At 37.8% G+C, this 12812-nt stretch overlaps 1 protein-coding gene across 1 annotated transcript; it reads left to right on the top strand.

Moving 5' to 3' along the window:
* Nucleotides 1–688: 688 nt before the first annotated feature.
* LOC131362983 (terminal nucleotidyltransferase 5B-like) lies at nucleotides 689–11411 on the top strand. The gene is made up of 2 exons (XM_058405378.1): nucleotides 689–1070; nucleotides 9607–11411. Exons 1-2 carry the CDS (start codon nucleotides 912–914, stop codon nucleotides 10618–10620), a joined length of 1173 nt encoding a protein of 390 aa, XP_058261361.1. The 5' UTR covers nucleotides 689–911; the 3' UTR covers nucleotides 10621–11411.
* The last annotated feature ends 1401 nt before the right edge of the window (nucleotides 11412–12812 follow it).

The following is a 12812-nucleotide window of genomic DNA, read 5'->3' on the forward strand; positions in this document are numbered from 1 at the left end:
TTTGGTAAACCATGTCTTCATGGAGCTCACTTTGTGCACAGGGGCATTGTCATGCTGGAACATGTTTGGGCCTCTTAGTTCCAGTGAAGGGAAATTAATGTATTGCTACAGCAAATAAAGACCATAAAAAGACCTTCTAGAAATTGTATGCTTCCAGCTCTGTGACAACAGTCTGGGAAAGAACCTTATATGGGTGTGATGGTCATATGTCCACACACTTTTGGCTATATAATGTATTTTCTAAAACACACACACACACAAGAGCTGCAGTTTGTGTAAAAACAAACAAACGAACAAATAAGCAATAAAAAGTTTTATATTTAAATAAATAAATAAATAAATAAATAAATAAATAAATAAATAAATAAATAAATAAATAAAATAAAATAAAATAAAAAAGTAAATGAACCAAGATTGTTCCCAAACATTGTTCCCAAAAAAGGCAAAAATGAAATATTGCTGTCCTTGCGGATACTTTTGGTCCCCAACACATGCCCCAGCCTCTCCAACACACACACACACACACACACACGTGCTATAAACTGCCACAGGAACCAATCACTACACCTCTCTCTGTAGCGTAAGCAAAGTGGGCGTGGTCAACACAGCTAGATGTGTAATTATTCATAAACCTCCGGTCTCACCCATTGGGCCGCTTAGACTAATCCCTCCTCGCTTAAATGGGCTTGTGCGCGCCATCGATAGAAGTTGTCTGGAGTAAACATCTGGAGACAGAACGAGTGCATAAGCGCGCTGTGTCGCACCGAGTGTTTCTGAACTGGTTTAACTATGACAGCAGATTGTCAGCGCATTTAGTAGACGCGCTCAGGCATTAGGGACAGGTACGCTGACCATAGAGACTCCAAAGTGTGCATTTATCTGTCTATTTTTATCCCGGGATAAACTTCGCTATGACTTCGCGCGAGGACGCACAGGAGCAGAGCCGGCGCTTCTGCGTCTTGTCGTGGGAGCAGGTGCAACGTTTGGACTCCATCCTCGGGGAAAGTGTGCCCATCCACGGCCGCGGCAATTTCCCAACCCTGTCAATTTCCCCACGGCAGATCGTGCAGGTAAATAAAGAGCACGCGCACACACACACACACACACACACACGCACGTTTAATTCGCCCTGTCGTACTACACTACAATGCTTCTACACTTAAAACCTCTGAAATATCTCCTGTGCAGAAAGTTACACTCACTCGATGAAGCTGGAGCTTTTCCTTCACTCAATATCAAACTACTGTGTACATTTAATCAACGTATCTGATCATCGGGATCTTGAGAGCTTTATTCAACAAATTAAAACAAAACTCGAAATAAAAAAGTAATGCTTCTATTTTTTTGTGAGGATCAAAAGCTACCTCTGTTTAAGCAAAACAAGTATCTATGGATAATAAGACTCTAAGCTGATCTTTCACACATTTGGTGTTGAATAGCCTTCTTTTCACACACAGAACAAAATATACATGAAGCAACTTTAAACTCCACTTGGTAATTTTGACAACTCTGACTGTGAAGCTCGTTTAAGTCTGAAAGCCGCTTTACATATTTTCTTTCAGATTGCACTTGATAAGAAAGAAAGAAAAAGGCGGCTAATTTCTTTATATAAAAAAATAATATAAAAATCTAGAGAATAAGACATAGAAATCTTGTATTTCTAGCATTTTTTCAGAAAAGGTTAAAAAAAGAATTAAGCTACAGTTTTCTTGAGCAGATTTCAGCTGTATAAGGTGTGTGCACAATCACTTTCTTGCTTAATAGATTTACCACCTGTGATTCCCAGGGTGCAACTCAAGAAGCTACTGTTTGCCTTCGGTCTCATAAACAGAACCCGCTTACTGAATAGACGCACTGAGGTTTGTTCAGAGCTCAAACTTCCACTTGGGATATGTAGATCACGTTATTTAACAGTGTCCTTCCTCTTTTCCAGAGTGAAGCAAATTAATGGTAGAATTATATTTTTATCTACAGGTTTCTTCTCACCAAGCACTTTGAATTGACAATATGAATATGAATAATAAATGATTTAGGTGGTTTTCTTCTGAGTGAAGTAACACACCGAGGTCCATTTTCACTGAAGATATTTCTGCTGTGTGGACAATACAGAGTAAATCACTCTTTAAACATTTATATCCAGTACAAAGCCCTCATGCTGCAGAGTTTATAAAAGGAACAAACATTCCTCTTCACATGGATCTTTTTCTTTATGACATTTTTTTGTGTGTTTACTCAACAGACATAAAAAGGTTTAAAAAATATTCATGCCTACACAAACAAGGCAGGCTGCATGCACTAGCATCTGCATTAAACATTAGTGGATATTCTCACTGAGGCTTTTCCTTCCTTTCTCTTAAGTTTATGGAAACCTGCACATGGAACATGGATCAGTTCCATTATGAATGAAAGGAGGGAATTTCCAAGGTACCCTGTGTTCGATGGTTTAATTTGAGAGTTTCAGTACACAGAAGTCAATTTTGTTGACAGTCATCTCCGTTAATTTGTAACTTAGATTGAGTTTTATAGGCCCTTTTATTATCCAACTCTGATGCCTGCACTTAGGCCACTTTATAAATTTTAAGAACATGTTATGGCTGGTGAAGAAGGGGGATACATCTTGCATGTTGGGCAAGTTATTGCAAAGTTGAAGTGGAAAATGCATCAACAGACTGGCGAGAGGTACTGCTCGGCTTCACATGCCCTGTGTCCTAACCAGGGCTGGAAAATAACAAATTACATGTACCCTTGTGCAGCACTTAAGACACTGTAATAGTAACGAGTAAGTATGATTAAGTCACAGTATTTTCACGTACAATTGAGTTTCCTAAAAAAAAATACAATTTTGCTACATTTAGGTTTGAGCACTGTTACAGTGACATTACTACATCAATCCACAAAAGACTGTAGGTCAATTAAAGGACAGCATGTATGTGCAAATTGTACATCATTCAGTTTTGAAGAAAAATAAAGCACTTTCCTGCCAACACTTCAGATGTCTTATACTTAAGCAGTAAAATGTTTGCAGCAGGGAAGACAAATGAGCATCCCTGCTCCAGTGTATTAGATATCCTCAGTGTTAAATGATAAGAAAACCACATGATAATCATCTGCAAATTATGCCTGACAAATCCCTGTGGAGACATCAACGTTTCACAGCTCAACATCAAACCTATGGAAACATGCACAGGTAAGCCATTAGCTAGCTGAGTGAGTTAGACTAGCCAGCAAGATCTCTTTATGTTTCACAACATGAAAACTCTGTATTTGATCTAAGACCATCATATTAATGAAGCATTAGGCTAGGTTAAGAAAAATAGACACATTTCAGGTTAACTTATTAATAAAGTACCTTTATTTTAATGAATTAGTGTGTTTTGTACTCTTTCCACCACTTAAATGCACACACACACACACAAAAGATTCCTCTACAGACTTTTCTTGATAGGAACTTTTCACTATAGTGCACACATGGTCTTTTTTACCCTTCTGAAATTATTTAATGCCTAACCTGAAGCTCTTTTAGTTTTGGAGAGAAAAAAAAAACTTCAGGTTTTGTAAAGAGGTGATCAGCTAAACCTCCCACCAAGGTTAACATTGTCAGATTTTCCTTTCCTTGTTGTTACCATGTGACCTGTATTTCCCCAAGGCGAATAATTTTCGGAATTGACTCTAAAGCTTTTGGATTGTCTCTTAGTTTTCAGTGCCAGGAATTGTGGATTCAGCTCTTTTCTGAAAGAACTCCCAGCACCTCTGATACAAACCTAAAGCAGGGTATTGTCTTGATGACCTCGCATAACATACTATAAAATATATATTGGGTATGCAAAGAAAATTCAACAAGGTTGATGAATAAATGGCCCAGTACTATTACTAACTTACTTTAATCTTTTTGTCTTCCCGTGTCTTCCTCTGTCACTGCGGTGCTTCCATGCCATTTGAGATCAGCTTTCCACATTTCAGTACAGCTTTGGTTGTACCAATTTTGAAACTTCCCCACCATATTCCCATTTTTAGTGTGAGTGAGGTAACATATTTTAGGCTTCATAGCATAGACTAGGTACTAGATAATCAGATTTCTTTTTAGCTATTTTTTATTAAAAAATTGGATCGAAATGTTGATTAGTTTTCACATACCTAGGTAATACTTTGACTGGCTACTATTTAGAAAGCTGCCAAAAGGGTGATCAGTTTGCGTTTCTGAGATAACATTGCCCCTTTTCACCTCTTCACCCTAGGGAGCCCACTTTACATATCAGTGGAATGGTTGATGAAACTGGGCCTGAATGCGAGATTGCCATGCCTCTTTTTAAGGACTCTTGTGCAGGATGAAGTAGCTGTAGTGTGTCTAGAAGACAAGGCCATTTTTAAGTGGAGAATTGTAAGTGTGACCCGAAAGTCATAAAGAATTTAATTAAAGATCTTTGAGATCAATTGCAGCCAGATGTACTGTTGTTTGTAGATGTAGTTTACAGATGTACCAAATTGTACGGGTGAAAGTGGAAAGTGTGGTAATGAAAGCATTTCACTAGGCTTGCAAAGTGTTGTCTCTTTTCTGACTGTGAATGTGTAATCGCTTATCAATATATTAGAACAACTCTGTCTGTATTTTCAAGCCCCCAAAAGAACAGCAAGGTTGATAAGGTGTGGCCTAATGTTGAAGAATGTAAAAGAAATGTAGCTCTGGAGATGAAGGAGTGACAAAACCTGATTTCTCAGAGAGATCTGTGAGTTAAATGATAACATCTGGCTAGCAAAAGGGGCCCATGAAATGATGAGGAGGAAGGGGAGTAGACATGGCCACAGAAACCAGAAGTGGGACTTTATAGGGTTGTCACCCTTTATAGAGTGAACAGGGGAGGGAGCTGCGATGAATAGAGGGATGTGGTTGGGATGAATGTGGAGTACATTTAGAGGGTTAGGATGAATAAGGGAGGAGAGAACAGGAGAGAAATTTGAACCTGGAAGTTGCTTCCTTCGAAGTGGTGACATTGTTAAATTGGCTGGGGCAGTGCTATTGCATCAACATCATCTTATAGTGGGCATGTCACTGAAGTGATGAAGACACCTAGTGTTGTTTACCATTTATGGAGTCAAGGTGGAGCAAAAGTGTTGTTTTTAATCTTTATGGATGGTCGATTTGGAAATGCATTGGAACAGAGTTGCAGAGAGGATGGCACTTATTCAGATCATGGCTGCTTGATGTAGTAGTGGAAAGAGTGGCACTTACTTCAGGTTCACTGGCATTTCATCAGGCATCTTCAATCAGCAAGTGATGACAGCTAGGAAGCTCTTTAGATATTTAATTTCAAAGTGCGCATGAAAATGTTCCGTGCAAACCGAGGTGTTTGCATTTGTTGCGTTCGTCACTAAGCTCCGTCATGCAGAAACTTGACTAATGGAGAAATACTGAGAGATAGGAATTTATATGAAGTTAAATAGGAAGTCTCAGACGGACTAAATGCAGAATTAAGGCTGATTTATACTTGCTGGTAACTACGTACACACATAATGGCCGTTGTGTTTAATTTATTAGTAACATCCAAAATGCAAAAAACTCTGTAATAATGTATTGCAAAATTTGTATTTCTTGAGAAGGTACTTCTTATACATGTAATTTTCTAATACATTTTGGTATACATGCCACGGTATGTATGCCAGGAAGCTGGCATACATACCTTGGCAACTCATGGCTTCATAGGGACTCACTGTCAGTCTTTGGGGAAGCCGTGAGTTACCACAGTATGTATGCCAACTTCCTATCTAGGCAATGACAGAACCACTGATATACCAGAAAAGTTCACTATAGAAATGATCTGTGCTTTAGAAAGCTTAAGCCTTTATTGGAAATTGTGTCACTGTCCATTGCGAGAAGTAACAAGGAACAACATAATACACTGGGTGGAACGATATGATCTTAAAAAGGTCATAAAGAAAAGAAGTGGTAAAAAGATAAGAAAAGAGTGGGACACTAGACAGGTTCTTTGTGCTTGCTGTCGAACACAGCATGGCATATAGGATATAAAAGACCTACAGAAGATCTTTCCTTCATGAAGTAGATATTGAGTTATTTGTGATCAGGAAGACAAGAGAAATTGTTATATTGTGTAAGTCTGACATTGTCACTAATCTGATATTGTATTACGCCTATAAACAAATTTAAATGTGTATTTGAGTTGATAGGCAAGTTCAGTGTAGCAATAGTTGCAGTTGAATCAAAAGTTCTTTCACTCTACCAGCTTGTAAAAATGACAGATAACATGACATTTGAGGATTTTTTTTTGTCTATCCTTCCGATGTCTCTTCAGTCCAGTCTAAATCTCTCCAGTGCTTAACTGCTTAATCATCTGGTCAAGGCCTTATGCTGGAATGCTTCGGTAATTATGAAAACATTCTTTTGAGAGTTTAACAGTTTAGGGATATGCCTAACTGATTTTTCTGTAATGATACCCATGACACCAATTGTTGCTTTGTGATTGTCAAAGTTATTAAATTAAAAAAAATGGGAATGAAAAAACATTGGTGTTCAACACACACAAGAGATTAAACAACAAGAAACACCCTCATCTCAAATAATGAACGAAAAGTTGTCTATTGTTGTTTGAAGTCGTGTGCAAACGTTGCACTGTGTTCTGTAGGAATCACATTTCGTTCTTCACTCAACACACTGTGGTGAGACGGAATGACAAATGACTTTGACCTTTGAACTTTGAGTGTGCTGCTTAGCATCATCATTTAGCAGTGTAGCTGAGCGCAAAACAGTTTTGTTTGCTCAGTTTGCTCACTGATAACAGCCTCAAAATTCACTGTTCCCAATTTAATTAAAGTTTATATTTATATAGTGTCTTTTTTTATACAGCAGATTCTGTTTTTACTTTAGTTTAAATTCACACCAGATGAGAAACTTGTATTCGCTTAACTTGTATTCCGAGTACTGTACCTTGCATAAGCTGTACAGAACCATATGCTGCATAGAGAACACTCTAAATCCATCCTAAAATCATAGTTCTGTATAGAAATATTGATATTTTTAGCAGAAGACACCCATATCAATGTTGTTAGAATACCAAGATCATGGCATTCATTTAGATCAATAGCTGAACAATACTTTTGAATGATATTCTTATGATGCTTCTTCAAAACATTCCCATAAGAATGTGAAGTGTTTTTGGCGTGATGTAGATTACGTAAACTATGGGAACAAGACTTTAATTGTCTTGAAACTGGTATTCAAAATACAGAAGTGGAAGAGATTGGGTTCAGATTTTAAACTGATTAAACACTGTATTTGCTTGTAATGCAATAATATTCTATGTAGTAACCCATGTGCATTTAATTTTCATTATTAAAATCATAACGTTTGACATTTAGCATATTTGGAAACAACCCATGTTTTTTAACTCAATTGTAAACTGCAGAATTATTATTTGGATCCTGAAGATTATAGATAACCTGTGATTTCTTGTCAAGGAGAAAAGATTTGTGGATACTTTCTATATTCCTTTAATCTAACAGTATCACCTACCCTTATGGTCGATGTATCAGTATTATGGCTTGTACTTTGCTTGTGATATTGTCATGACAATAGAAACTAAAGCTCTGGGTGTTAATAGTTTCTTGGAATAAGGAATTTATCATGGTTTTCATAGTAAAATGTTACACTTATTGTGCATATTGGTATGAAAATTGCATGACAGATTACTACTATCACAAGACCTGTATTAAAAGCTTTACTTTAATCATTAAAACTGCCAGAGTGTTAAGTTACACCACAGTAAAAGTATACAAATTCCTTACTCAACTTAAAAGTACTGATTTAAAGAAATACAACCTCAACCTGACTGTTAAATCACAGTACAAAAGTATATCTTAAGTGTGAAAAAAGTCAAAAAAATCCACAGAATTTCACAGAATTTTAACTCTGAATGTCATATTGATCTTTACGAAGTAAAGTAAAGGAAAGGAAAGAAAAGTTGGCAGATAAGTAAAGCTCAGTAACAAAAGCTAAATGTATTATTTAATATTATGAAGCATAAAAACAACTATAATATAGTCAATATAACACAAAATTATTATATTCCCAAATTAACATAGAATACTTTTCTAATCAAAGGAGGAAATTTTTGTATGTTACAAAAGATGAAGTCAGTCACTCATTAATAGTAGAAATATCTGAATCATCGTTCACCCACCTTCTGTTATCACATCCATTAGAAATTAGATTTACTACATGATGATGTTCCAAACGATTGCATGTCAGAGGATCTGTTATGACATGTACTGAGTAAAAAGTTCAGTAAGCAAATTGAAAAATCAGCTCAGGTATGAAGATGAAAACAGGACTTAAATACAGTAATGAAGTAAATACCCTTCACATCTTTTACTCTGACATCAAGTGTGAAGTATGAAGTAAAAAGTGAACCAGGATGAACTGTGTGGTTGTAGACCTCACTCAGAGAATAAGAGAAAGAGCACGAGAAAGAAGAGAAAAAGCTGCCAGGAGCTTTTAAACCAAGACAAGCAGTGACTTGTCATACCCCAAGGATAATCTGCATGCTTTCAGAGAACTGAATCCCTTCACATGTAAAGTTATATGGCTAAATCTCTCATCTGTGTCAAATCAGGGAGTTATGTTTGTCCCTGAGAACAGTGTGGAAGAGAAAGTGAATATTTTGCTGCTCCAACTGTGTACGTCTAGCATGGCAGTCTGGAGAGTGACTCAGTTTTCCACCAGACTGACTAATTATTTAGACTGCTGAAGAATTCAGTGGTAAAGTCCTTCATTGGATTTGTGCATTATGGATATACTTATTTATACATAACACATTTAAAGATATTCATATTTCTATCGTCTTCATATCACAAAGAACAAACAGGCTATATTTGAATGACAAACAATTCTGATTTTTACACACTGACTTCTAACACTGATTTTAGGCCGTATGTGTAAACAGTGATGTGCAACATTCAATTGAGGTTCTAAATCTGGCCAATGCATATTCTGAAGTTACTGTCATTGCTATGTGAGGAAAAGCCAAAATGAAGGCCAAAAATTTAGGCTACAACTTCACTGACAAATTAAGGATGAAATACGAAGGCCCTAAAGAGCTCTTCATAAGCTAGCTATAAGTGCTAGCCAGGTCCAGTAATAAAAGTTAAAAACTCACTGCTATGGTTAAGCATACACATGTACACTGACTATTAAATGTGCTTGAGTGTGAATGTTTCCTAGCCAAGCAAGATTCTGACATCTGTACTGGTAGAATTTTGTAAGTAATGGTTATGACCAACAATTTAGTAGACCAAAATATATGTCCTGAGATACTTATGGACTTTATTTTATTTCTAGCTGTTTCTAAAGAAGCAAAATGCAAACAACAAGCTTGACCTGTACTTGCTGTGTTATGACTCAGCATAGCCAGAGTAAAGTCAGGCTGACAAGTTCATAAAAACAGATGCCCTTAGTAGCTGAATACCTATAAAGTGTAAAGGTTTATGTGTTTAGGCAATAGTTGTCTTAATGAAATTGTAATTCCATCAAGAGATTTGCTTATTTCTTTCTGCTTTTTTTCCCCGTTTCTGTTCCTCTTGTCTTCCTGTTTGCTGCAGGTGGTCAGGGCCAGACTGGAGGATCGAGGTGTGGCAGTCCATGATGTGAAACTGAATGGATCAGCTGCAAGCTACGTACTTTACAAGGACACCGGCTTAGGCTACAAGGACCTGGATCTGATCTTTGGCCTGAGTCTGAGTGATGACAGGACGTTTGATGTGGTAAAGGAGGTGGTCCTGGCCAGCCTGCTGGACTTCCTGCCAGCCGGAGTGAACCGTGAGCGCCTCAGTGCCCTTGCCCTCAAGGAGGCATATGTGCAGAAGCTGGTTAAGGTGCGCACTGACACAGACTGCTGGAGCCTCATCTCTCTTTCCAACAATACTGGCAAGAATGTAGAGTTGAAGTTTGTTGACACGCTACGGCGCCAGTTTGAGTTCAGCGTGGACTCGTTTCAGATCGGTCTCGACTCGCTGCTGCTGTTCGACCGCTGCTCTGAGGCACCCATGTCTGAGAGCTTTCACCCAACTGTTATTGGTGAGAGCATGTACGGTGACTTCGAGGAAGCTCTGGATCACCTGCGTTCCAAGATTATTGCTACACACAGTCCCGAGGAGATCCGTGGAGGAGGGTTGCTGAAATACTGCCACCTGCTGGTGCGTGGCTTCAGGCCAGCGTCGGAGGAGCACATGAAAACGCTACAGCGCTACATGTGCTCACGCTTCTTCATCGACTTCCCAGATGTAGGTGAGCAACAAAGAAAACTTGAGGCGTACCTTCAGAACCACTTCGCTGGAATGGAACACAAACGCTACGAGTGCCTGGTGACCCTGCGGAATGTTGTTGATGAAAGCACCGTATGCCTGATGGGTCACGAGCGGCGACAGACCCTGGCACTCATCTCAGCACTGGCGCTGCGCACGCTTACCGAACAGAATGCCATCCCTGCGCTCCCTAACGTCACCTGCTACTACCAACCTGCTCCGTATGTGCATGACGGGAACTTTAGCAACTACTACGTGGCTCAAGTGCACTCTCCTGCAAACACTTATCGGACATGGCTGCCCTGCAGCTGAGTCACAAGAAGAGGCAGATGGCTTCAAAAATGCATTTCAGTTCTGAGCTATTTTTATGAGTGTATGCCTTTCCATACACATCATACTTGAGAGAAGAAGAAATAAAAGGGGAAAATATTAGTTATTATAACTTTCCTTTTACCTAATTTCTTGTGTACTGTCACCTGTCTCCACAAAAACAATGAACACTGCTGTAACCATAAAACAGGTTTGAGCCATTCTTTGTTGTTTTCAGCCATACATATTATAAATTCACGTGCAAAAGTATAGGGGAAGTGAGAGGAAAAAATTCTGAAGCAGTTCTCTACCTTACTTTTTCAGATGTAATCCAGTTTTGTTGAAATGTATATAGTTTTTTTGTGTATGTATATACAATAAATGTTTATAACGTAAAAAAAAGTCCCAAACATTCTGCAGAGAAAAGAAAATCTGATAAGATTTGATAAGAGTGTGCAGAAGGCTAATGTTCAGGTCTGATTATGGTTTTTAACTTCTTTCTTATTTGAGAACCAAAGATTTTATTTTGAAGCTCCCTGAATTGAATTATGTCTGTGATTTAAAGTGCCTGAAACCTGACTACAAAACACAAAAGTATGAAACAGTTTCATCCTTTGGGATTTTGTACAGTGTATTTTAATGTTCAGCATCAGGGCATTTTCTTATTAAATACCAAATAAAAAATAATTAAATGTTTGTTTTTAGTGTATTTTTATTGTTGTATTTTGTTTGTATGTATGTATACTTTGGGGAGTTTTTAAAATAATTAACTCCATCCATCTATCTATCTATCTATCTATCTATCTATCTATCTATCTATCTATCTATCTATCTATCTATCTATCTATCTATCAATCCATCCATCCATCCATCCATCCATCCATCCATCCATCCATCCATCCATTTATCCATCCATCCATCCATCCACCCACCTGTCTTTGTCTGATGAGCAGAGTTGCTGTTGGTTTGTATATATACTATATATACACTGTGTGTGTGTGTGTTTTTACTGTTTTTACTGTGTGTTTACTTCATGGGTCTACTGTCAGCTTTTTGCTCTAATAAACATTTCCAATTCACTTGGTGCACAATAATACTGCTGCAGTGAACACGGTGTCAGTAAGTGATATGGAAACATCTTCTCTCACTGGAATTAACTGCAATTAACATTAACAGAGAAAAAACAACTGATAGAAATAACACAGCTTGCCATGGAAAACTGATTATGACAGTCATATTTCTCACAGATTTCCCACTTGTGTTCATCTGAGAAGCCTCTCATTTGTGTCATGGCTAAGACAGATATGCACGGAACCAAAATACGAAACCAAAAAAATTGACTAAGTAGTACTTGCTATTCCATCAAAATGACGGCGTTTTTCATATGGGGAAAATAGGATCAGAAAGTAAACAGTGGCGAGTCTACATAAGGAAAAAAAAAAAAGAGCACTCTCCTGGGATGCATGCTGTAGTGGAAACCAAATGGAAATCCATCTGGTCTGGTGAGTAGAACTGTTTCCACACACACACACACACACGCACATCTACTCAATAGCATGGAGAAGGAAAATTCATTCAGCTGAAAATGATTTTGGTCTTGTTTAGAAAACATCCATCCATCCATCCATCCAGTATATACATACATACATACATAGTGTGCTTTTGATTTGTCATTTATATCTCCCTTGACTCCCAGCACAGAAACCTTTCCTTTCATTTCTTATCATTTGTCATATGAGTCATATTGCTTGGTCAGAGTCTAGTGTGTGTGTGTGTGTGTGTGTGTGTGTGTGTGTACTGTTCTTCAAACAAAGTCCACTTAAAGTCATGTTTATTTGAATGGAAAGCTTTACTTTTTCACTTGGCTGAGAATGAATCACTCCAGTGATGCAGGAAAAAGAAAAGCCCAGATGTACACTACAAAAGCTTAGACACACCTGCTCATAAATGTTTTATTTCTTCTTTTTCACGTCTACTGTTTTTTTTTTTTTAGAATAATAGAGTAACATTACTATAAATTAAATATGACATCTCTGGAATGACAGCATTTATGCTGCGATCAAGAAAAATGATCTTAAGATTAACATTCTGTCCATGTTCCATCTGCCTGTTAATGTGGGTTTCCTCCAGGTTCTCTGGTTTCCTCTTATTGCCTAAAATCCTGCAGGTAGGCTGATGAATGAACTGTATTCCTG

This window comes from Hemibagrus wyckioides, linkage group LG12 (assembly GCF_019097595.1).
Source record: "Hemibagrus wyckioides isolate EC202008001 linkage group LG12, SWU_Hwy_1.0, whole genome shotgun sequence".
NCBI classification, from domain to species: Eukaryota; Metazoa; Chordata; class Actinopteri; order Siluriformes; family Bagridae; genus Hemibagrus; species Hemibagrus wyckioides.